Below are 18,461 nucleotides of genomic sequence, written 5' to 3' on the forward strand. Positions count from 1 at the left end.
CCGATTTGTAAACTGATATCCCACAAGTTTGCGCTTATTGTTTCTTGGAGTTGTAGATATTGAATAGTTATTTTCATCATTTGAAAATACTCATATATTTCTAAGCGATAATGACAATTAATATTGAGTCTAAAAAAATGCAGTAGTTGCATGAGTAAAAAGACAATTGGTTGGCTAGTTGAGCTTGTGGCACACACTAGTTGTAAGGTAGCTTATAACTAGTGACTGCGACAGTAGGGTGTATATAAACACATATTGTACAACAGCGATTCAAATACATATAATGCTTTGTGGCGCTAGGGTTGCGCACGCTAGGGAGGGTAGTAACTGGCAATGGGTATGGTTAAGGGTTGTTGTGCTTCTTCACATACGCTGATAATGTTATTCGTACTCGTTATTTTGCTTCAAAAATTGTGCTCTACGACCCCATCAGCGCGCATGCCAAGTTGAGCGTGCTTTGAAACTCACTTGGCTTTGGACTCACTTCCAAAAATTACTACAGAAACGGGAAGTTTTAGTTTTAGCGGTCGTTGGCGAAAAATACGAATTGCTTTAGAAAATATACACATTTCCACAACGCAATAAAAAAAGAAAAAAAAACGGTTAAGAAAATCAACATAATTCCTTGCACTTATTTTTAATTTTAACTTAACGCTTGTATGTAGAAAACCTCGTGAAAATACACATACGCAAATGCATATATATAAAATGAAGTGTAAAAATGATTTAAACAAAAATAATAGAAGGAATATGATGGGCTAGTATATATAAATGGCCTTGTTCGCTGAGTAAATATATGTATACATACAGGCATATAATATGTGCATGTGAATTCGAATGTGTATTTGTGAAGATTAAAAGGCAAGCAACGTGAGAAGGATGTGCTGTTTTTTTTTTATTGTCGTATGTGGCTAAAACGGTAACCATACAGTGAGTGTATCCAATATTGTGATAACTAGCATCTAATATATTCAACTGACCATTTTCGTGGGCAATTTTCTTTTTCAATATAAACATTAGCCCCCATTTTTATTGCTGCTTACGTTCGTACATTGTTATTGTGTGCGTGTGTTTTTGCCTGTGTAAGTGTATGTTTATTTCGGTACATGTCCTGCATAGCAGCAAAACTGTTGTCATTGTCTGCTTTGTCGTTACTGTCGCGACTGTCGTTGCCACAACGGTGTTACGGTGTTGTACACTCCAACAATCGTTAGAGTCAACAGTGACAGCCGCATTGTTAACTTGTGCCGATTAGTTTGCCTTTTTGCCAACTCGTTCGTATTGGGTAATATTCTTATGCACACTACACAAAAATATGGCAATAGATGCGCTTTTGCATATATCAAGTTGTTGAGGACTTGTGTTGCAGGAGCAGCAGCAGCAGCAAAGGCAAAAGTATGAAGAACACGAAATAAGCGACAGAAAGAGCTCCAAAATAAAAGCATAAAATCCACTTAGACATTTTCAAAAGTGACGAATGCAGAGAACATAATACAGATTGTTGAAAATGTAGCCGAATTAATAAAGGCAAAATAAAGTGAAACACTTGCACTTGTATAGTGCACATCCATGTCGTCCAGGTGTGAAATTCTACAATTGCAAGAAGTGTAACGTTAAATTATTTATGTACATTCATATATACACCAATGATTGGAACGGTGCGGTTATGCCTAAAATCGTGCTTAAAATAATGCCAGATATGACTTAAATTTGTTGCTGAGCTTGGCGTGTAAAAGCAACTGCATTCACGCTACTGCGTGTAAGTATGTACACAGAATTATTAATAATTAATTGTGCAAACGAACGTGTAGCCTACGTATAGGCTTTGGCCAATTACTTTGAAATGTGTGCAGTTGTGTTAACACACATACATATGTGTTAGTGTGTGTAAATATTTGTATGCAAAATGATATGCATGTGTGCATATTCACAACCGTATGTATGCGTTAGATTCATACACATACGCCAACACGAAGCAAAGATAAAAAATAACAAAAATAAGAAATAAACAAATACATTACTAAGAAAATGTAAAAGTAGGTCTAGCGTCAACACAGAAGCTAGTATGTATTGTACTTACACACGGTATAAGAGTAACAATAACAATTAACTTACAGCAGTAACCTATCCAAGTTATCAACCATTATTAATGCTGGTATAATCAAAGTAATCAAGCTACAACAAAATAAACGTTACAAGAGCACATACTTCATTTAGCAGCATTTCAAGACCAGTAAATTCGGAAAGCAACGTAGAGGTAAAACAGCAATTGCAATTAAATCATTGCTAGATGGGACTATAAAACTTCGACTGAAAAACAAAAATTATTTCAAAAACTTGTTCACATAACTTATTATTTATTATTATTATTTTTTTTTTTGTTTAAAAATTGAGAATTTTTTAACTAATTCGTTATATTAGATTAGGTTAAGTAGTAAGCAAATACTACCTTCTTGTAATTTAGTATTGTATGGAGAGTTCGGAATGTTTGGTTGAAGGTAGCATTGTTCTAAGCCATTTCAGATCCGATTAAAGAAGAGTAACTAGAGAGTTACCTGTGAGTTCAGAATCGACACAATCACAATATATGTATTCCTGTTATTGTGATGTGTGTGTTAGAAAAACTGCATATTATTTTATGCAGTGAAATATCGCTTAATTAAACTTAAAATATTTAAATTATTCCATTTAGCTTTTCGACTTATGAATGTTAACATGATTCAAATAGCAGCCATGCTAATTAGTTGACCGTAACTGTTATGCCGTTTTTATATTTAGCAGTTTTTATACTTTGTAGTTAGTAATAGTGATGACCGATACGATTTTTAAATAACTGTGATTCGAAACTAAAAAAACGAATTAATGAGAATTTGTACTTCATATTTATTTATTAAAATTCAACACATTTTCATAAATACTAATTTTAACAATACCCAAAATTGAACTGTTTTCGCAATCACCGTACCCAAAATAATCGAAATCACAACTAACATTGCTACTGTGATCTAAGTAGAAACACTGAACTGGTATTGCTACTGTGATCTAAGTAGAAGCACTAAACTGCTATTGCTACTGTGATCTAACTAGAAGCACTGAGCTTCCATTGCTACTGTGATCTAACTAGGTTCACTAAACTGCTTTTGCTACTGTGGTCTAAATAGAAGCACTGAGCTGCCATTCCATTGCTACTGTGATCTAACTAGAACCACTAAACTGCTATTGCTACTGTGATCTAACTAGAAGCACTGAACTGCTATAGATGCTGTGATCTAACTAGAAGCACTAAACTGCTATTCCTACTGTGATAACTAGAAGCACTAAATTGCTATAGATGCTATGATCTAGCTAGAAACACTGAATTGTTCTTGCTGCTATGATCTAACTAGAAACACTGAACTGCTATAACTGCTATGATACAATTAGGACCACTTAACTGCTATTGCGACTGTAATAACTAGAAGCACTGTACTGCTATAGATGCTATGATCTAGCTAGAAAGACTGAACTGCTATTGCTCCTGTGATCTAACTAGAAACACTGAATTGCTATAGCTGCTATGATCTAACTAGAAGCACTGAACTGCTATAGCTGCTGTGATCTAACTAGAAACATTGAACTGCAACAACTGCTGTGATCTAAACACTGTGATAAATAGAAGCACTGAATTGCTATAGATGCTATGATCTAGCTAGAAACACTGAACTGTTCTTGCTGCTATGATCTAACTAGAAACACTGAACTGCTATAACTGCTATGATACAATTAGGACCACTTAACTGCTATTGCGACTGTGATAACTAGAAGCACTGTTCTGCTATAGATGCTATGATATAGCTAGAAAGACTGAACTGCTATTGCTCCTGTGATCTAACTAGAAACACTGAATTGCTATAGCTGCTATGATCTAACTAGAAGCACTGAATGCTATAGCTGCTGTGAGCTAACTAGAAACATTGAACTGCTACTGTGCAATTAACAGAATTCACGATGAAAAAATCACCGGTAGTGAAATATCGTTGTCGTAACTACAGTAGAATCCGGATATAACGACCTTCAAGGGACCGGCGGTATTATGTCGTACTAACCGGATGACGTATAAAACGGATATTTACATATGTATGTAATTATGTATTATAAGTGCGAAAGTTTAATTTTCCTATTTAGGTAAATAAAACATGTTGTAGGAATCAGTTACATATGTTTATTTTAATTATTCTTATATGTACACAAATAAGTAGTACATACCAAATTACAAACATAGGTACGTAATGTACTGTAATACTGTCACTAACGTAGGAAATCTGTTATTTGGGTTTGTTTTTGACAGACTTTTGTTCGGTAGTAAGAACTTCGGACAGCATTGTGAATTCGTGACATCATTGTTTTCATATGGTCATCATCAAAGTTAGTCTGAACAAATACATTAAGCGTTTCCGCAGCCTTCAGAGCTTCAGATATACCTAAGGTTGGATAAAACTCTGGTTCGTCATCATCACCGTCGCTATCTTTGCTATTCGCATCGTCGGCGATGACATTATCCACAATGTTTTCATCAGACGGATCTTCACAAGTGGCGACAGCATCATCGACACGCGCGTATTGTTCAAAGTCCTCGTTTGTTTTGGGTAACTGATGCTTATCAATAGCCTTCGCCCAAATGCTCAGCGGTACGTCGTCTTCTTCGTTAAAATCATCTGAAGTTATGGTACATTCTACATTGCTTCGGACAAAACCAGCATGTTTGTAACAGTTAAAAATTGTCCCTTGCTTGAGTTGAGTCCAGGCATCTTGAATCATTAGAATAGCGTCAAGAACAGTGATTTTCGTGCACTCAACACTACTGCATCCGCCATCTAGAAACTGGATCATTTTTAAAATAAGGTTTTTACGAAAATGTGCTTTCAAAGCTCGAATTATCCCTTGATCCATGGGTTGCAACACTGATGTCGTGTTTGGAGGCAGAAATACTAGAGTTATGCTTTTCAAGTCTGCAATATGGGGATGTGCAGGACAGTTGTCAACTAACAGCAGGATTTTCTTATTCTTTTTCATAAGTTCACGATCCCATGCGCGTGCCCATTTGGTAAAAATGTCACCAGTCATCCAGGCTTTTCGATTGCTCTCATAATCCACTGGCAAATGCCGTACATTTTTAAAACATCTGGGACGTTGAGATTTCCCGATTACGAGAAGTTTTTTTTTTAGCTGTGCCACTTATGTTGGCTGCCACCATCACTGTTATTCGCTCCTTTGATAATTTTCCTCCTGTACATTTTTCACCTTTAAATTTCAACGTCTTGTCTGGGGTTAATTTATAAAACAACCAGGTCTCATCTGCATTAAAAATTTCATCATCACTAAATTGAGCACGTAGAGTAGGCCAAACTTTTTCTAACCAATCGTGTACATCACTCTGTTGTACTGACAAAAACTCGCCAACAATCTTTCCACTGACGATGTTGTGTCTTACTTTAAAACGGTTTATCCAACTCATGGAACATATGAAATTTTGCATGTCTAACTGTCTAGCAAAAAAATTTGCTTTCTCTTGTAGCAGAGGTCCATTAAGAGGTATTCCCCGGTCGCGCTGAAGCTTAAACCACTGTAACAATGCCTTATCCAATTGCTCATGATTAGAAGTTCTTACACGTTTGCTTTTCAAAACATTGGCATTAAATAGCGGCTCGATCTTGTATTTATTCTTCTTTATTGTTGATATTGTAGAATGAGATACGCCAAATTCTTTTGCGAGGGCGTTTGATTCACCAGCTTCTAATCTGTGTAATATTGCACTCTTTTCTTCAATTGAAAAACACTTTCTCTTCAAAGAACTCATTTTATTTTATTTTTTGAACTTGTCATAACAAGTGACAAACACTAACTGTGACGCGTGCCAATAAGGAGAATTGAACGGTGAAGCGCGTCGTTTTAAACGGACGAATTATCGTAAAAAGTGTCGCTATAAACGGTTTGTCGTTCAAACCGGAGTCGCATTAAAAAGTTACATTTTCTCAGAATCTAACTATTAAACCAAACTTGAGTAAATAATATCGACGCCAAAAACGGTTAGTCGTTATAAGCGACGTCGTTATAAATGAATTCTACTGTATTTTGCTTCATATTCGATATCAGCAATTCAGCATAAAACTGGCTAAAAAAATGATATTATACTTATGGATTGCAGAAATTATGTAACAAAGGCATTGGATACAGACTTCAATAGCCAAATAATAGGAAACTGCAACGAACAAAATCACTGAATACATTTTACAAAGTTTTATGTACATACGTTATGCGAAATAAATAAATAAAAATGTGTATAAATCAATATTTTACAGCTTTTTAAAAAATTTCATGTTTTAATGAAAATTCTGTAACTCGAAGTCTCTCTAACTCGAATTCTTTTTGTGTATTATGGTGATTCGAGTTAGATAAGTTCCACTGTATTAGGAAAACAGCGTTTGAGAAATTTTGCATCAACCGTCTTATAGACCAAGGTCTACAATTTGTTTCGGTCAATGCAGAGCGATGGAATATGGTTTATATTATAAACACTTCAAAAATATTGACTCTAAAGAAAATAAGTCACGAACGTCTATGGCAACAAACTTTTAAAGACGTCGATTTGATTTACTAACAAGTAAGGAATAGCTAAATTAGGGTGAAAGCGAACATTTTGTGCTCTCGCAATTTATTTATTTAATTTTATTAATATAACAGACAATTTAACCCACACATTCTGCATATTGCTTTTGGCTAATTGTTTTCCAAAAATATAGGTAAATTTCTCAGATGTTATAAAAAACTTTAGAGGAAATTACATCTATCTGATATACAGATTTTAAAATTTTAGGTGTTATAATGCTGGATGTTATGTAGAAAAAATTCTTGAAGTCGGACCAGGACTTACCCCAGCCCCCATATAAAAAGATATTTATTATGATGTTCGTTATTCTAGTGGTTCACGAAAAATTAATCCATATGGTTTATTTTCATTAATATAAAGAAATATTTGTGCGAACTGTTGAACAAGAAGCTAGATACTCTATACAATATTAATCTGCAATCTAAAAAGGAAAATAAAGCGCATTTTAAGAACTCCGGAGGCAAAACTTCATATCTTTCTTTTCTTAATTGGCTATTTGGCACCAGTTGGAAATCCGAAGTGCTGCCAGGTCTTTCTCCACCTGGTTTTTCCAACGGAGTGGAGGTTATCCTCATCATCGGATAACAGCATCGGGTACTGCATCGAACACTTTCTGAGCTGGAGCGCTTCGGCCATTCGAACAACATGACCAAGCCAGGATAGCCACTGTCTTCTTATTCGCAGCACATATCGTCGAATCACTCATACAGCTACTCGATCCATCGGCTGCGGTATTCGCCGATGCCAATGTTAAAGGGACCATAAATCATCCGCAAAACCTTTCTCCCGAAAACTGGCATCGTCCACGCTTCTGTACCATAAAACAGGACGAGGATGAGAAGAAAAATTTTGTTTGTCGAAAAAAGACTTTCAATTGCCTACTCGGTCCATAGTAGCACCTGTTGGCAAGAGTGATTCTGCGTTAGATTCCAAGGCTGACATTATTATTGGTGGTAATGCTGGTTCAAAGATAGACGAAATTATCTATGACTTCAATGTTATGACTGTCAACAGAGACGTGGGAATCAAGACGCGAGTGCTCTGGCTGTTTATTTGATGACATGAGATATTTCGTCTGATTCTCGTTCACTAAAAGACCCATACGCTTGGCTTCCTTATCCAGTATGCAGAACTAACTGCGCGGGTGTTGTTTCCAATGCTATCGATATCATCGACATATGCCGATGGAGGATGGAGTCATGTGTAGAAGTTCACGTTAGTGAGGAAAATTCCTGAATGGCATTCACTTGGGAGTGGCCAGGAACGATTTTTTTGCATATGGCTCAAGCAGCTCATGACTTCCGGTCTTAGACCAAGTATCCTCTGGGTAGCTAAGAGACAGCCGTTTGGAGGCGACCTAAAGTGAGAAGGCGAATCCTCCGGGGAAAAAATATTAAAAGAGATTGCTACAACAACATGAACCCTGAGCCAGTTGAATCTTCCCCCCGACCAGTCCGATGTAGCGATGTTGCTTAACACGGAATACCTTTGGTCTGCATGTTTACTAAATTTTAATCGAAACTGTATGTATGTAGATATTAATGTTGAGTTTGAAAATGTACGTTCCGTAATACCACTGCACAACTTATAAAAAAACTATCTTAAAAGTTGTATTCTGTGTTGTAGAGAAATTAGCTGCGGGATTTAATTCAATCGTGTGCAATGCCCAAGGGTTCACTATGACACGATGAGACTTTTAATTACCTCATAATGATATAAATTTCCTTTTATAATTTTTATAAATTAAATATACATACCTTTCGAAAGTAGGGGATTCTAGACATTTTATCATGCATTAAACTATTTTTTCCGAGATATTGAGTCAAAAGTAATTTTCCGTTTGTCGAAGTTAGCTACCAAAATCAGTGTGGATTTTGATCACCCATACTTTGCACGTATTCTCCAGTGCACCAGCAATTTGGTGAGAACATTCTCTCTGTTGATTACTTTATTGCGTGTATTAACGATCGTTTAAAAGAGTTGGCACGAAATTATTTGCCAATGTTATGAGTAAATAACTATCTTTTATGTTCTGTTAGCAATTCCCTCATTGGTAAATTCTGAATTCCTCATCATTTTTACTGTTAAAATACTACAATAGCTGCAATCGATTGGCTACTTTTCTTCTAGCTATCTTTGGGCGCTGCTTGCTTGTCCAAAATGTTACATGTGAAAGCAACAACAAAATTATCTAGTTGAATTCGTGCAAGATAGTATGCGGATAACTTATTAAAAATTTTATCGCCGCTTGCGAGTGCTGCCAAATTTTGTTTTATATATGTAGACTATTCACAATGTAAAAACGACTCAAATGACAATTTTTGTACAAAAATTACAATATAAATATATATTTTTGTTGTTTTTACATTGAAATATATTTTAATTGATTAAATAAAACATAACGTAGCCGCAGCTCGAAACAAAGAAACAAAAAAATTTTGTATGCGCAGATTTAAGTATCTCTCCACCTAAGAAAATGGTGCAACAATATTGCGCATGATTAAAAGAACATTTTAGCGCAGACTTGCACCATAAGTGCTGCCTGTCTGTTTGAATTACAGAATTGTACGTTCTATTAGCTTCTTTATAACGCTTAGTCAATCGACGACAGTTAATATTATAGCCTAAACAAACGGCAGCGCTAATTTGCATTAGCGGCGTTGATTTGCTTTAACCCGCGCATTTATCCATTTTAAAGCAAATTAGTAATGCATAAAAAAAAAAGTGAAAAGCCGATTTTTGCTATTATGAATGCTGATTGGTACATAGATGAAGAAAAATCGTAAACAAATGATTTATGTTTTTATTTTGCCAATTCAATTATTGGAAAATATTAGAATAACAATAACTAATTTTAATGTTTTTAGATGGTAAAAAACCCACAGCGGGTAGTTTCAACAACAACAACCAGCGACGAAAATGTGCTGATACATTTGTTTACTTCTTTTAATGAATAGGCAGATTTCCCCATCAGCCGTCTAAATGCACAAAGTTTGCCATTTGTCACCATAAAATTTTAATACGCATAAGCATTTCTTAAGCAATTACCCGCTTGAAGAACAACAAAGCGGCGGGGCCGATGGACTACCTGCCGATCAATTCAAATACGGCGGCGAAAAACTGATAAGGTGCATGCATCAGCTTCTTTGTAGAATACAGTCCAGCTCTGAAAGTCTTCGATGCAGTACCCGCTGGAGAAGCCGCGGAAGAGGACGACCTCCACTCCGGTGGAAAGACCAAGTGCAAAGTGACCTGGCTTCACTTGGTGTTTCCAGTTGGCGCCAAAAAGCAAAAAGGAGGAACGAGTGGCGCGCTCTGGTGGATTCGGCTATAATCGCTTAAAGCGGTTTCTACGCCAAATATATATATATATATATATATATATATTTCTTAAGGCGCATTAATTTTGCTCATCTATCGAGGCTATTAGATTCATGGATACTGATACACATTTTTGCGACTTCATTTAACATCAACAATACAGTCAATTCATTATTTCGCCATTTTTACACTCTCGCAACAAAAGTTGCTAAGGGAGTATTATAGTTTTGTTCACATAACGGTTGTTTTTAAGTCATTAAACTAAACGAGTTAGATATAGGGTTATATATATCAAAATGATCAGGGTGTCAAGAAGATTCAAAATCCGAACATCTGTCTGTCCGTCCGTCCGAGCAACGGATAACTTGAGTAAAAATTTAGATATCTTATCGAAACTTCGTACACATGTCCATTAGGACCGGAAGAAGGCTCTTACTTCCGAAAATGGGCAAAATCGGACCATTGCCTCGCCCACAAAATGGCGAAAACCGAAAACACGTAAAGTGTCATAACTAAGCCATTAATAAAGTTATAAAAGTAAAATTTGGAATAAAGGATCGCACTAGGAAGGGGCATATTTGGATATAATTTTTTGGAGGAAGTGGGCGTGTCCCCGCACCCAAATCAGTGATTTGTTGTTATCTCGCAAACCAATTAAGCAATATAAACCAAACTTTTTTGCAGTCGGTTCTCTTACGTACCCCACCACACACCATGAAAATAGTAATAACCACGCCCACCTCCCATACAAAGGTTAGGCTGAAAATTACTAAAAATGGGTTGACTCACTAACTAAAAACGTGAGAAACATTAAATTTCTCAGAAATAATAGCAGAAGGAAGCTGCACTCAGATTTTCTTACAAAATTAAAAATGGACCATTTTCAGCCATATCTCAGGAACTGCTCGACATATTTCAGTGAAATTCGGTATACAATCGAAATCGATTCACAACCACGACTACTTTCCTTATAACTCACTTTTGAATTCCATCTGATTCCTTCACTTTATAATGTATACATAAGGCCAATGAAGATATCGGAATAAACCTTTACACAAATAGTGGATATCATCTGTGGCTTCGAAAACGAACTATAACTTTTCAAGGCCCCAGATATCGAACATGTTGAACTCAGCGCCTAAGAGTAAATTTTAACCGAAAATATGGGTAAATCTCATTCTAATCATATGTAATGAAATTCTAATAATTTAATGTAATTCAGAGGAAATTGTTTTTTTCTAATAGTATGTCTCTGTTCCAAAAATTATTAAAATTGGGTCATAACATCTCCCAGCTCCCATATACCTAATTATAGGTTTTTTAAAAATATCATATCCTAGCTCCCATATTCCTAATTATGTATGTATGTGATTGGCGTTGAACCGTTTCGCCGGTTATAGCCGAATCGATGAGAGCGCGCCACTCCTCTCTTTCCTTCGCATTTCGGCGTCAGTTGGAGATTCCAAGTGTAATCAGGTCGTCCTCCACCTGGTCCCTCCAACTGATAACCATAAATCTTGCGCAAAATTTTCCTCTCGAAAACTCCTAGTGTCGTCTCATCTGATATTGACATCGTCCAAGCTTCTGCACCATAAAGCAGGACGGGAATGATAAGCGACTCAGTCCAAAGTAGCACCAGTTGGCAAAAGTGATTCTGCGTTGGATTTCAAGGCTGACATTGTTGGTGTTGCTAACGCTGGTTCCCAAGTAGACGAAAATATCTACTACTTCGAAGTTACGACTGTCAACAGTGACGTGGGTGCCAAGACGCGAATGCGCCGATTGTTTGCTTGATGACAGGAGATATTTCGTCTTGTCCTCATTCACCTCCAGACCCATTCGCTCGCCTCCTTATCCATGCGGGAAAGAGCAGAACAAACGGCGCGGTTGTTGCTTCTGATCAATATCATCGGCGTACGCCAGCAGCTGAACACACTTATAGAAGATTGAACCTTGTCTATTTAGCTCAGTAGCTCGTATAATTTTTTCAGCATCAAGTTAAAGAAGTCACACGATAGTGAGTCACCTTGTCTGAAACCTCGCTCTGAATGGAACGGCTCGGAGAGGTCCTTCCCAATCCTGACGGAGCTTTTCAGCTCTTTTTCGTGCTGTTGAACGCAGCTTTAAAAATCGACATACTCTTTTCACGGGTCTTCTCCAAGATTTGGCGCATGTTGAATATCTGGTCAGGTGTGGATTTTCCAGGTCTAAAGCCACACTGATAAGGTCCAATCAGTTTGATGACGGTGGGCTTTAGTCTTTCACACAGTACGCTCGATAGAACCTTATAGGCGATATTTAGGTGGCTTATCCCACGGTAATTAGCACAGATTGTGGGATCTCCCTTTTTATGGATTGGGCAGAGCACACTGAGATTCCAATCGTCAGGCATGCTTTCTTCCGACCATATTCTGCAAAGAAGCTGATGCATGCACCTTATCAGTTCTTCGCCGCCGTATTTGAATAGTTCTGCCGGTAATCTATCGGCCCCCGCCGCTTTGTTGTTCTTCAAGCGGGTAATTGCTATTCGAATTTCTTCATGGTCGGGTAATGGAACATCTGTTCCATCGTCATCGATTGGGGGATCGGGTTCGCCATCTCCTGGTGTTGTACTCTCACTGCCGTTCAGCAGGTCGGAGAAGTGTTCCCTCCATAATCCCAGTATGCCCTGGACGTCGGTTACCAGATTACCACCTTGGTCTCTACATGAGCATGCTCCGGTCTTGAAACCTTCGTTAAGTCGCTTCATTTTTTCATAAAATTTGCGAGCATTCCCTCTGTCTGCCAGCTTCTCAAGCTCTTCGTACTCACGCATTTCGGCCTCTTTCTTTTTTTGTCTGTAGATGCGTCTCGCTTCCCTCTTCAGATCTCTGTATCTATCCCATCCCGCACGTGTTGTGGTCGTTTGCAACGTTGCGAGGTAGGCAGTCTGTTTTCTCTCCGCTGCGAGACGGCACTCCTCATCGTACCAGCTTTTTTTTGTCGTTGCCGAAAACCAATTGTTTCGGCTGCAGCGGTACGCAGTGAGTTTGAGATGCCGTTCCACAGTTCCCTTATACCGAGATGCTGATGAGTGCTCTCAGAGAGCAGGAGTGCAAGTCGAGTAGAGTATTTCGTGGCTGTCTGTTGCGATTGCAGCTTTTCGACGTCGAACCTTCCTTGTGTTTGTTGACGGGCATTCTTTGCTGCACAGAGGCGGGTGCGTATCTTCGCTGCGACAAGATAATGGTCCGAGTTTATATTTGGACCTCGGAGCGTACGCACGTCTAAAACACAGGAGACATGTCTTCCGTCTATCACAACGTGATCGATTTGGTTACGCTTGTTTCGATCAAGAGACAGCCAAGTGGCTTGAAGTATTTTCTAATGTTCAGCTTCAGGCCGTTTGGCGATGTTTCGTCATGGAATTGAATTTTCCGACTGTTGTGCCAAAGACACCTTATTTACCCACCCTAGTGTTGAAATCGCCAAGCACGATTTTGACATCGTGGCGGGGGCAGCGCTCGTAAGTGCGTCCTAGGCGCTCATAGAAAGTATCTGTGGTCACATCGTCCTTCTCTGCCGTTGGGACGAGGGTGCAAATAAGCGATATGTTGAAGAACCTCGCTTTTATGCGGATTGTGACTAGACGTTCATCTAACGGGGTGAATGCCAGGACTCGGCGACGGAGTCTCTTTCCCACCACAAATCCAACACCAAATTTGCGGTCCTTTATATGACCGCTGTAGTAGATGTCACAACGACCCACCTTCTTCCGTCCTTGTCCCGTCCATCTCACTTCTTAGATGGCGGTGATATCAGCCTTTAGTGGTATGAGGACATCAACTAGCTGGGCAGAGGCACCTTCTTGATTAAGGGTCCAGACATTCCAGGTGCACGCCCTTAAATCATCCGAGGTCAGCTTTATTCCGCATATATGTATTGGTTAATATGTGAGATATCTTAGCAAAACTAAGTGAGCGTATATTGGATGTAGTGTACCTAAATGAATGAAATCGGTTCAGGAATTACCTCAGCCCTCATATACTATATGTGCTGATTTTCGTTATCCTATTAAACTTTATGCCGAATTTATGGGTAAATTTGTGTGTTATGTAAATGCAATTTTTTTAATAAATTGCGAGACTATAAAACTTAGCCTTAACGTAGATGTTGCAAATAATTTTATCGAGCGTATTATCTAATAATTAAAAAAAAATCATTTTTTCATATTAAAGTTAGCTTTTAACAAAATTTATATTTTAGTTTTTATATTCACAAATACAAACTTTTCACACATGATTGTTCGTTTAATTATCTTGTTTCAGATATGCCTATGTTGAATGCGGCTGATGATATACCATGTATTTGTAGCCTCTAACGATTATTAAAAGTTGCGAATGAGATCCACAAATGAAAAATTTACGCAATTCGATCATCAAGATGAGCATGGCGTCGATAAGTGAGATTATCGACCAGCAGTCACTTACTAGTCAACTAATCGATGACAACGGATTGATAACAACCGCTTCATCTGCAACATCTGATCGACGTGGATCCGAGATTGGCGTGAGCGTAGATCATCCATCATTGTCGCATAATTCAGTGCTCGTGGTTGGTCATCGCACGCCGTCGTCTTCACCGGTTCCTGCTCTCTCCGCCCACAATGTCGTTATAGACGATCATAACGTGGTTGCACACACGGTAGTAACAACCAGTAATGGTACCATCACCGATGTGGAGGGTGCTGGTCCAGTCGTAATGGTACGCACAATCATTGATGGCCTTAGCCATAGTCCAGTGCATTCGACATTTCAAACCCCAACAACTGTTTCGGTTCAAAGTCAACATGAAGAACAGTTAGATAGGCAGCTACATAACCACCATCATTTACATCAGCACCAACAGCATCATCAACTTGTGACATCACCTCATCAACAGTTGCTACAAATTGCAAATACACATCAAAATCCCCAAAGTAATCATCACCCCCAGCAACATCATAAAGATCGTTTGCAAGCTGGCAGCTCTGTGGATTTTGTAGGCACTGATGTGACGCTCGATGAATTGTCAGTATGTTCTTCGCCAAACCCACGCACTGTTACAAATATTATTGATGTCAAACAAGAGGACAAAGTAGTTGTAATAGAAGAGCTTGACATGGGCCGTAAGAAGATTCCTAAGCGAAGGGTTGAAAACCATTGTAGTGTTCACAGAACATTGGATGTATCCCATATTGATGTTGACGTCGGTGTAGGTGGGATCGACGATCTTTCAGCGGATGCGGTAGAGGTGACGTTAAATCAACATCACCATGAACATGTTCAACTGCAGGAACAGCAATTGCTGCACCATCACTATGGGAGCGGTGGAGGAAGCAGGAATGGCAGTAATTCGATATCGCAACATGCCCATGACAATTTAAATGAACAGCAGCAGTCACGTCAATGTCATCAGGTCGGAGAATCAAATAACCACCATAGAAATACACAACATTCTGCACCACAGGGCCATCTCCGGCATCAAACATCGCATCATGAAGCTTTGTCAGTCATTGTGCAGCAACATGAGGATTCCCGCGACTCGGCTTCTCATATACTTAGTCCAGAGCTGGGTGTTGTGAGTGTTGGGGTTGTGGGTGAAAATTCGTTGGAACCGACTTCTTATCAAACTTTGACATCCGTGAATGAGCGCATTTCTCCGCCTAGCTTTAGCCCAACATCTTCATATGCGACATTGACACCGCTGCAACCATTACCGCCTATATCAACAATGTCTGATAAGTTTGCCTACGGCGGTCATATAAATGGCAGCGGTGTGAACGTCATTGGTAATTGTGTTGGAGGTGGTGCTAGTAGTAATAGCAATTCCTCTTCGGGCGGTGTTGGACCATTCGCAGTGCTGCCACATCAAGGTAGTCTGGGCGGACTTAGTTTAAGTAGCCTTAGCGGCGTACAATCGCCATATTCATCTTATGATAAGTTGCCATCGATAGGTATGTCGATGTCTCCGCCCCACAATTATGGCTCCTCACCATCGCATACATTATCGGGCATGGTGGTAGCGTGTGAACTTCATAATGCATCGCCAAGTCCATGTGGTGCCCTCTCTCCACAATCTGCATACAGTCATTCTACAGAATTGCATTCTCCTACGCTGTCGTCTACCTGTAAAACAACAAATGGTGGTATTATCACCAGCAATGTCTGCAGTAACAGCAGTCTTAGTACCGGTGCAACATCTCTTCATATTAATCAAGCTGATTCACAAAAACAGCTTATATGCCTATCCCAACCCGTATCAATAGTTAATGACACTGTGGTTGGGGAGAATGTTATTGTAACAGGTTACGAATCACCGTACAGTATACATCAACGGGATCTTTTAGTGACAACAACGCCATCTTCCTCATCGACATCTGGCGGACGAAGTTCTCAATTGCAATTACAGCACAGCCCAATTTTGAGTCCACACTCCATATCAGCTGGTTCAGTATCGTTAAATTCGCCTGGGAGTTGTAGTATGGTCAACCAACCTGTGGTAACATTGCCGCCCATAAATGGTGCAATGGCAACTCTATCTGCTGCCTCACTAGGCAGTAGAGGCATCGCTGACATTTCACGGCTGGAGCGAGATGCTGTGGTAGTGTCGCTTACTCCATCGCCTCCACCAAACGATATGATGGGAACAGCCACAACTCTGCTAACAATCCAACAACCAATGAGTCATGCGCATCACCAACAACAACAACAACCACATTTAGTCACTGTAACAACAGAACAGCACCACATGGACACACATCCTGTTACCAGTGATTGCAACTTAAATGTTAGCAGTAGTTTGCGTCTCTCCAATGTTATGGGTGGACAAAACTTGCTTAGCAACAACAATATTTTGTGCAATATGGGACAGCAGCAACGACAAATTTCGCAACAGAATTCTCAAAATGATCAACAACAACAGTTACTGCTTAATATCCAACATGTAACAAATATTAACAATGGCAGTAACAGTTCAAGTGGATCTAGTGGATGCAACACAACAGGTGGTGGTGGTGGAAGTACCTGTAGTAGCAGTGGAGGAGCAAGTGGCTGCGCTGGCAGTGGTGGGGGTAGTACTCTCACCACCGGTGGCGATGTAGAGGAAATCAACACTAAAGAATTAGCACAGCGTATATCTGCAGAATTGAAACGATATAGCATTCCGCAGGCAATATTTGCTCAACGTGTGCTTTGTCGTTCGCAAGGTACACTCTCTGATCTCCTGCGTAACCCCAAACCTTGGTCAAAACTCAAGTCTGGCCGTGAGACCTTTCGACGTATGTTCAAATGGTTACAAGAACCAGAGTTTCAACGAATGTCAGCCTTACGGATGGCAGCAGCACAGATACCTCAACGTAATACCACTAATAATAACAGCGGCTCGGGGAACAATTCAACTAGCGTTGGTATCGTTAATAATAACAGTGTTGTCGTTTTAAATAGCTCTAATGGTGGTAAATACAAATAAGTCATCCGTTTATATCAATTTACTGAGCAACTTTGCCTTTAATATTGCAGGTAGTGTAGGTGGAAATGGGGTGTGCCGTCGTAAAGAAGAGCCTCATATCGAGCATATGCCTCAACCAAAGAAGCCGCGACTCGTCTTCACAGATCTACAGAGACGAACACTTCAAGCAATATTTAAAGTGAGTTTACAGTTATATTGGAGTTATATTGGAATTGTCGCCCTTTTTATATTGAATATGTAATTGTAACGTGCTATTGTGAATTTATTCCAGGAAACAAAGAGGCCTTCGAAGGAGATGCAAGTAACAATTGCCCGTCAATTGGGATTAGAACCGACCACGGTTGGGAATTTTTTTATGAATGCACGTCGTCGTTCCATGGATAAATGGCGCGATGATGATTCAAAGGGCCTAGGCATGCATCGTCATAGTAATGGGGTCAGTGGTGGCAACAATCGTTTAAATAATAACAATAGTCATCATCGCAACAATCACCACCAACAGCATCAGCATTCACTGCAACATGCTCAGTCACTTTCGCCGAGCAATCAGCATTCACTAGATCTGGACGACGACGGCGATATGGACTTGGATTTGGGTAATGATGATTTCGACCTAGATGGTGAACACGATAATGACACAGATAATGACGATATGTTGTGACACCATACAGAACAGATAATCAAAGAAGAACAACAACGACATCACCGAGAGCAAGAACTGCATGGTAAGAAAAGTCAGACATTTCAGCAGGAACAGCGTGACGAAACACAACAGCACCTGAACCAATATATAAACAAACGACAGCAGCATAAAATCAACAACAGAAATACAGATAGAGGTGATATCCCATCATTGCAACATACACATGACTTGTGTCACAAACGTCATGAACGCATTCGCGCAAGGGTAGTTACAATACCCACTTCCAATTCACTTTCAATTTCTGCCACTCCTGTTGTACGTTGCGCTGAAGTCCTGTTAAACAATAAAAAAATTACTATTGTT

The 18,461-nt window shown here is 39.2% G+C and overlaps 1 protein-coding gene across 2 annotated transcripts; it reads left to right on the plus strand.

The window, feature by feature from the left end:
• Nucleotides 1-236: 236 nt before the first annotated feature.
• Nucleotides 237-18,126, plus strand: LOC105220175 (homeobox protein onecut). 2 transcript variants are annotated; one of them, XM_011196588.3, is made up of 4 exons: nt 237-2,257; nt 14,275-17,441; nt 17,506-17,633; nt 17,727-18,126. In XM_011196588.3, the coding sequence occupies exons 2-4, from the start codon at nt 14,360-14,362 to the stop codon at nt 18,114-18,116; spliced, it is 3,600 nt and encodes a 1,199-aa protein (XP_011194890.1). In that variant the 5' UTR covers nt 237-2,257; nt 14,275-14,359; the 3' UTR covers nt 18,117-18,126. The 2 variants fall into 2 exon arrangements, with proteins under 2 accessions (XP_011194890.1, XP_028901500.1); XM_029045667.2 differs by having other exon boundaries at nt 237-930.
• The last annotated feature ends 335 nt before the right edge of the window (nt 18,127-18,461 follow it).

The sequence above is a fragment of the Zeugodacus cucurbitae genome, chromosome X, assembly GCF_028554725.1.
Source record: "Zeugodacus cucurbitae isolate PBARC_wt_2022May chromosome X, idZeuCucr1.2, whole genome shotgun sequence".
Lineage (NCBI taxonomy): Eukaryota > Metazoa > Arthropoda > Insecta > Diptera > Tephritidae > Zeugodacus > Zeugodacus cucurbitae.

What these genes read in the sequence shown, in the direction of transcription:
- LOC105220175 (XM_011196588.3), top strand. Translation starts at nt 14,360, where the DNA reads ATGAAAAATTTACGCAATTCGATCATCAAGATGAGCATGGCGTCGATA. An exon ending in TTTAAATAGCTCTAATGGTG is followed by an intron (nt 17,442 to 17,505) that starts GTAAATACAAAT and finishes TTAATATTGCAG; the next exon opens with GTAGTGTAGGTGGAAATGGG. An exon ending in CACTTCAAGCAATATTTAAA is followed by an intron (nt 17,634 to 17,726) that starts GTGAGTTTACAG and finishes AATTTATTCCAG; the next exon opens with GAAACAAAGAGGCCTTCGAA.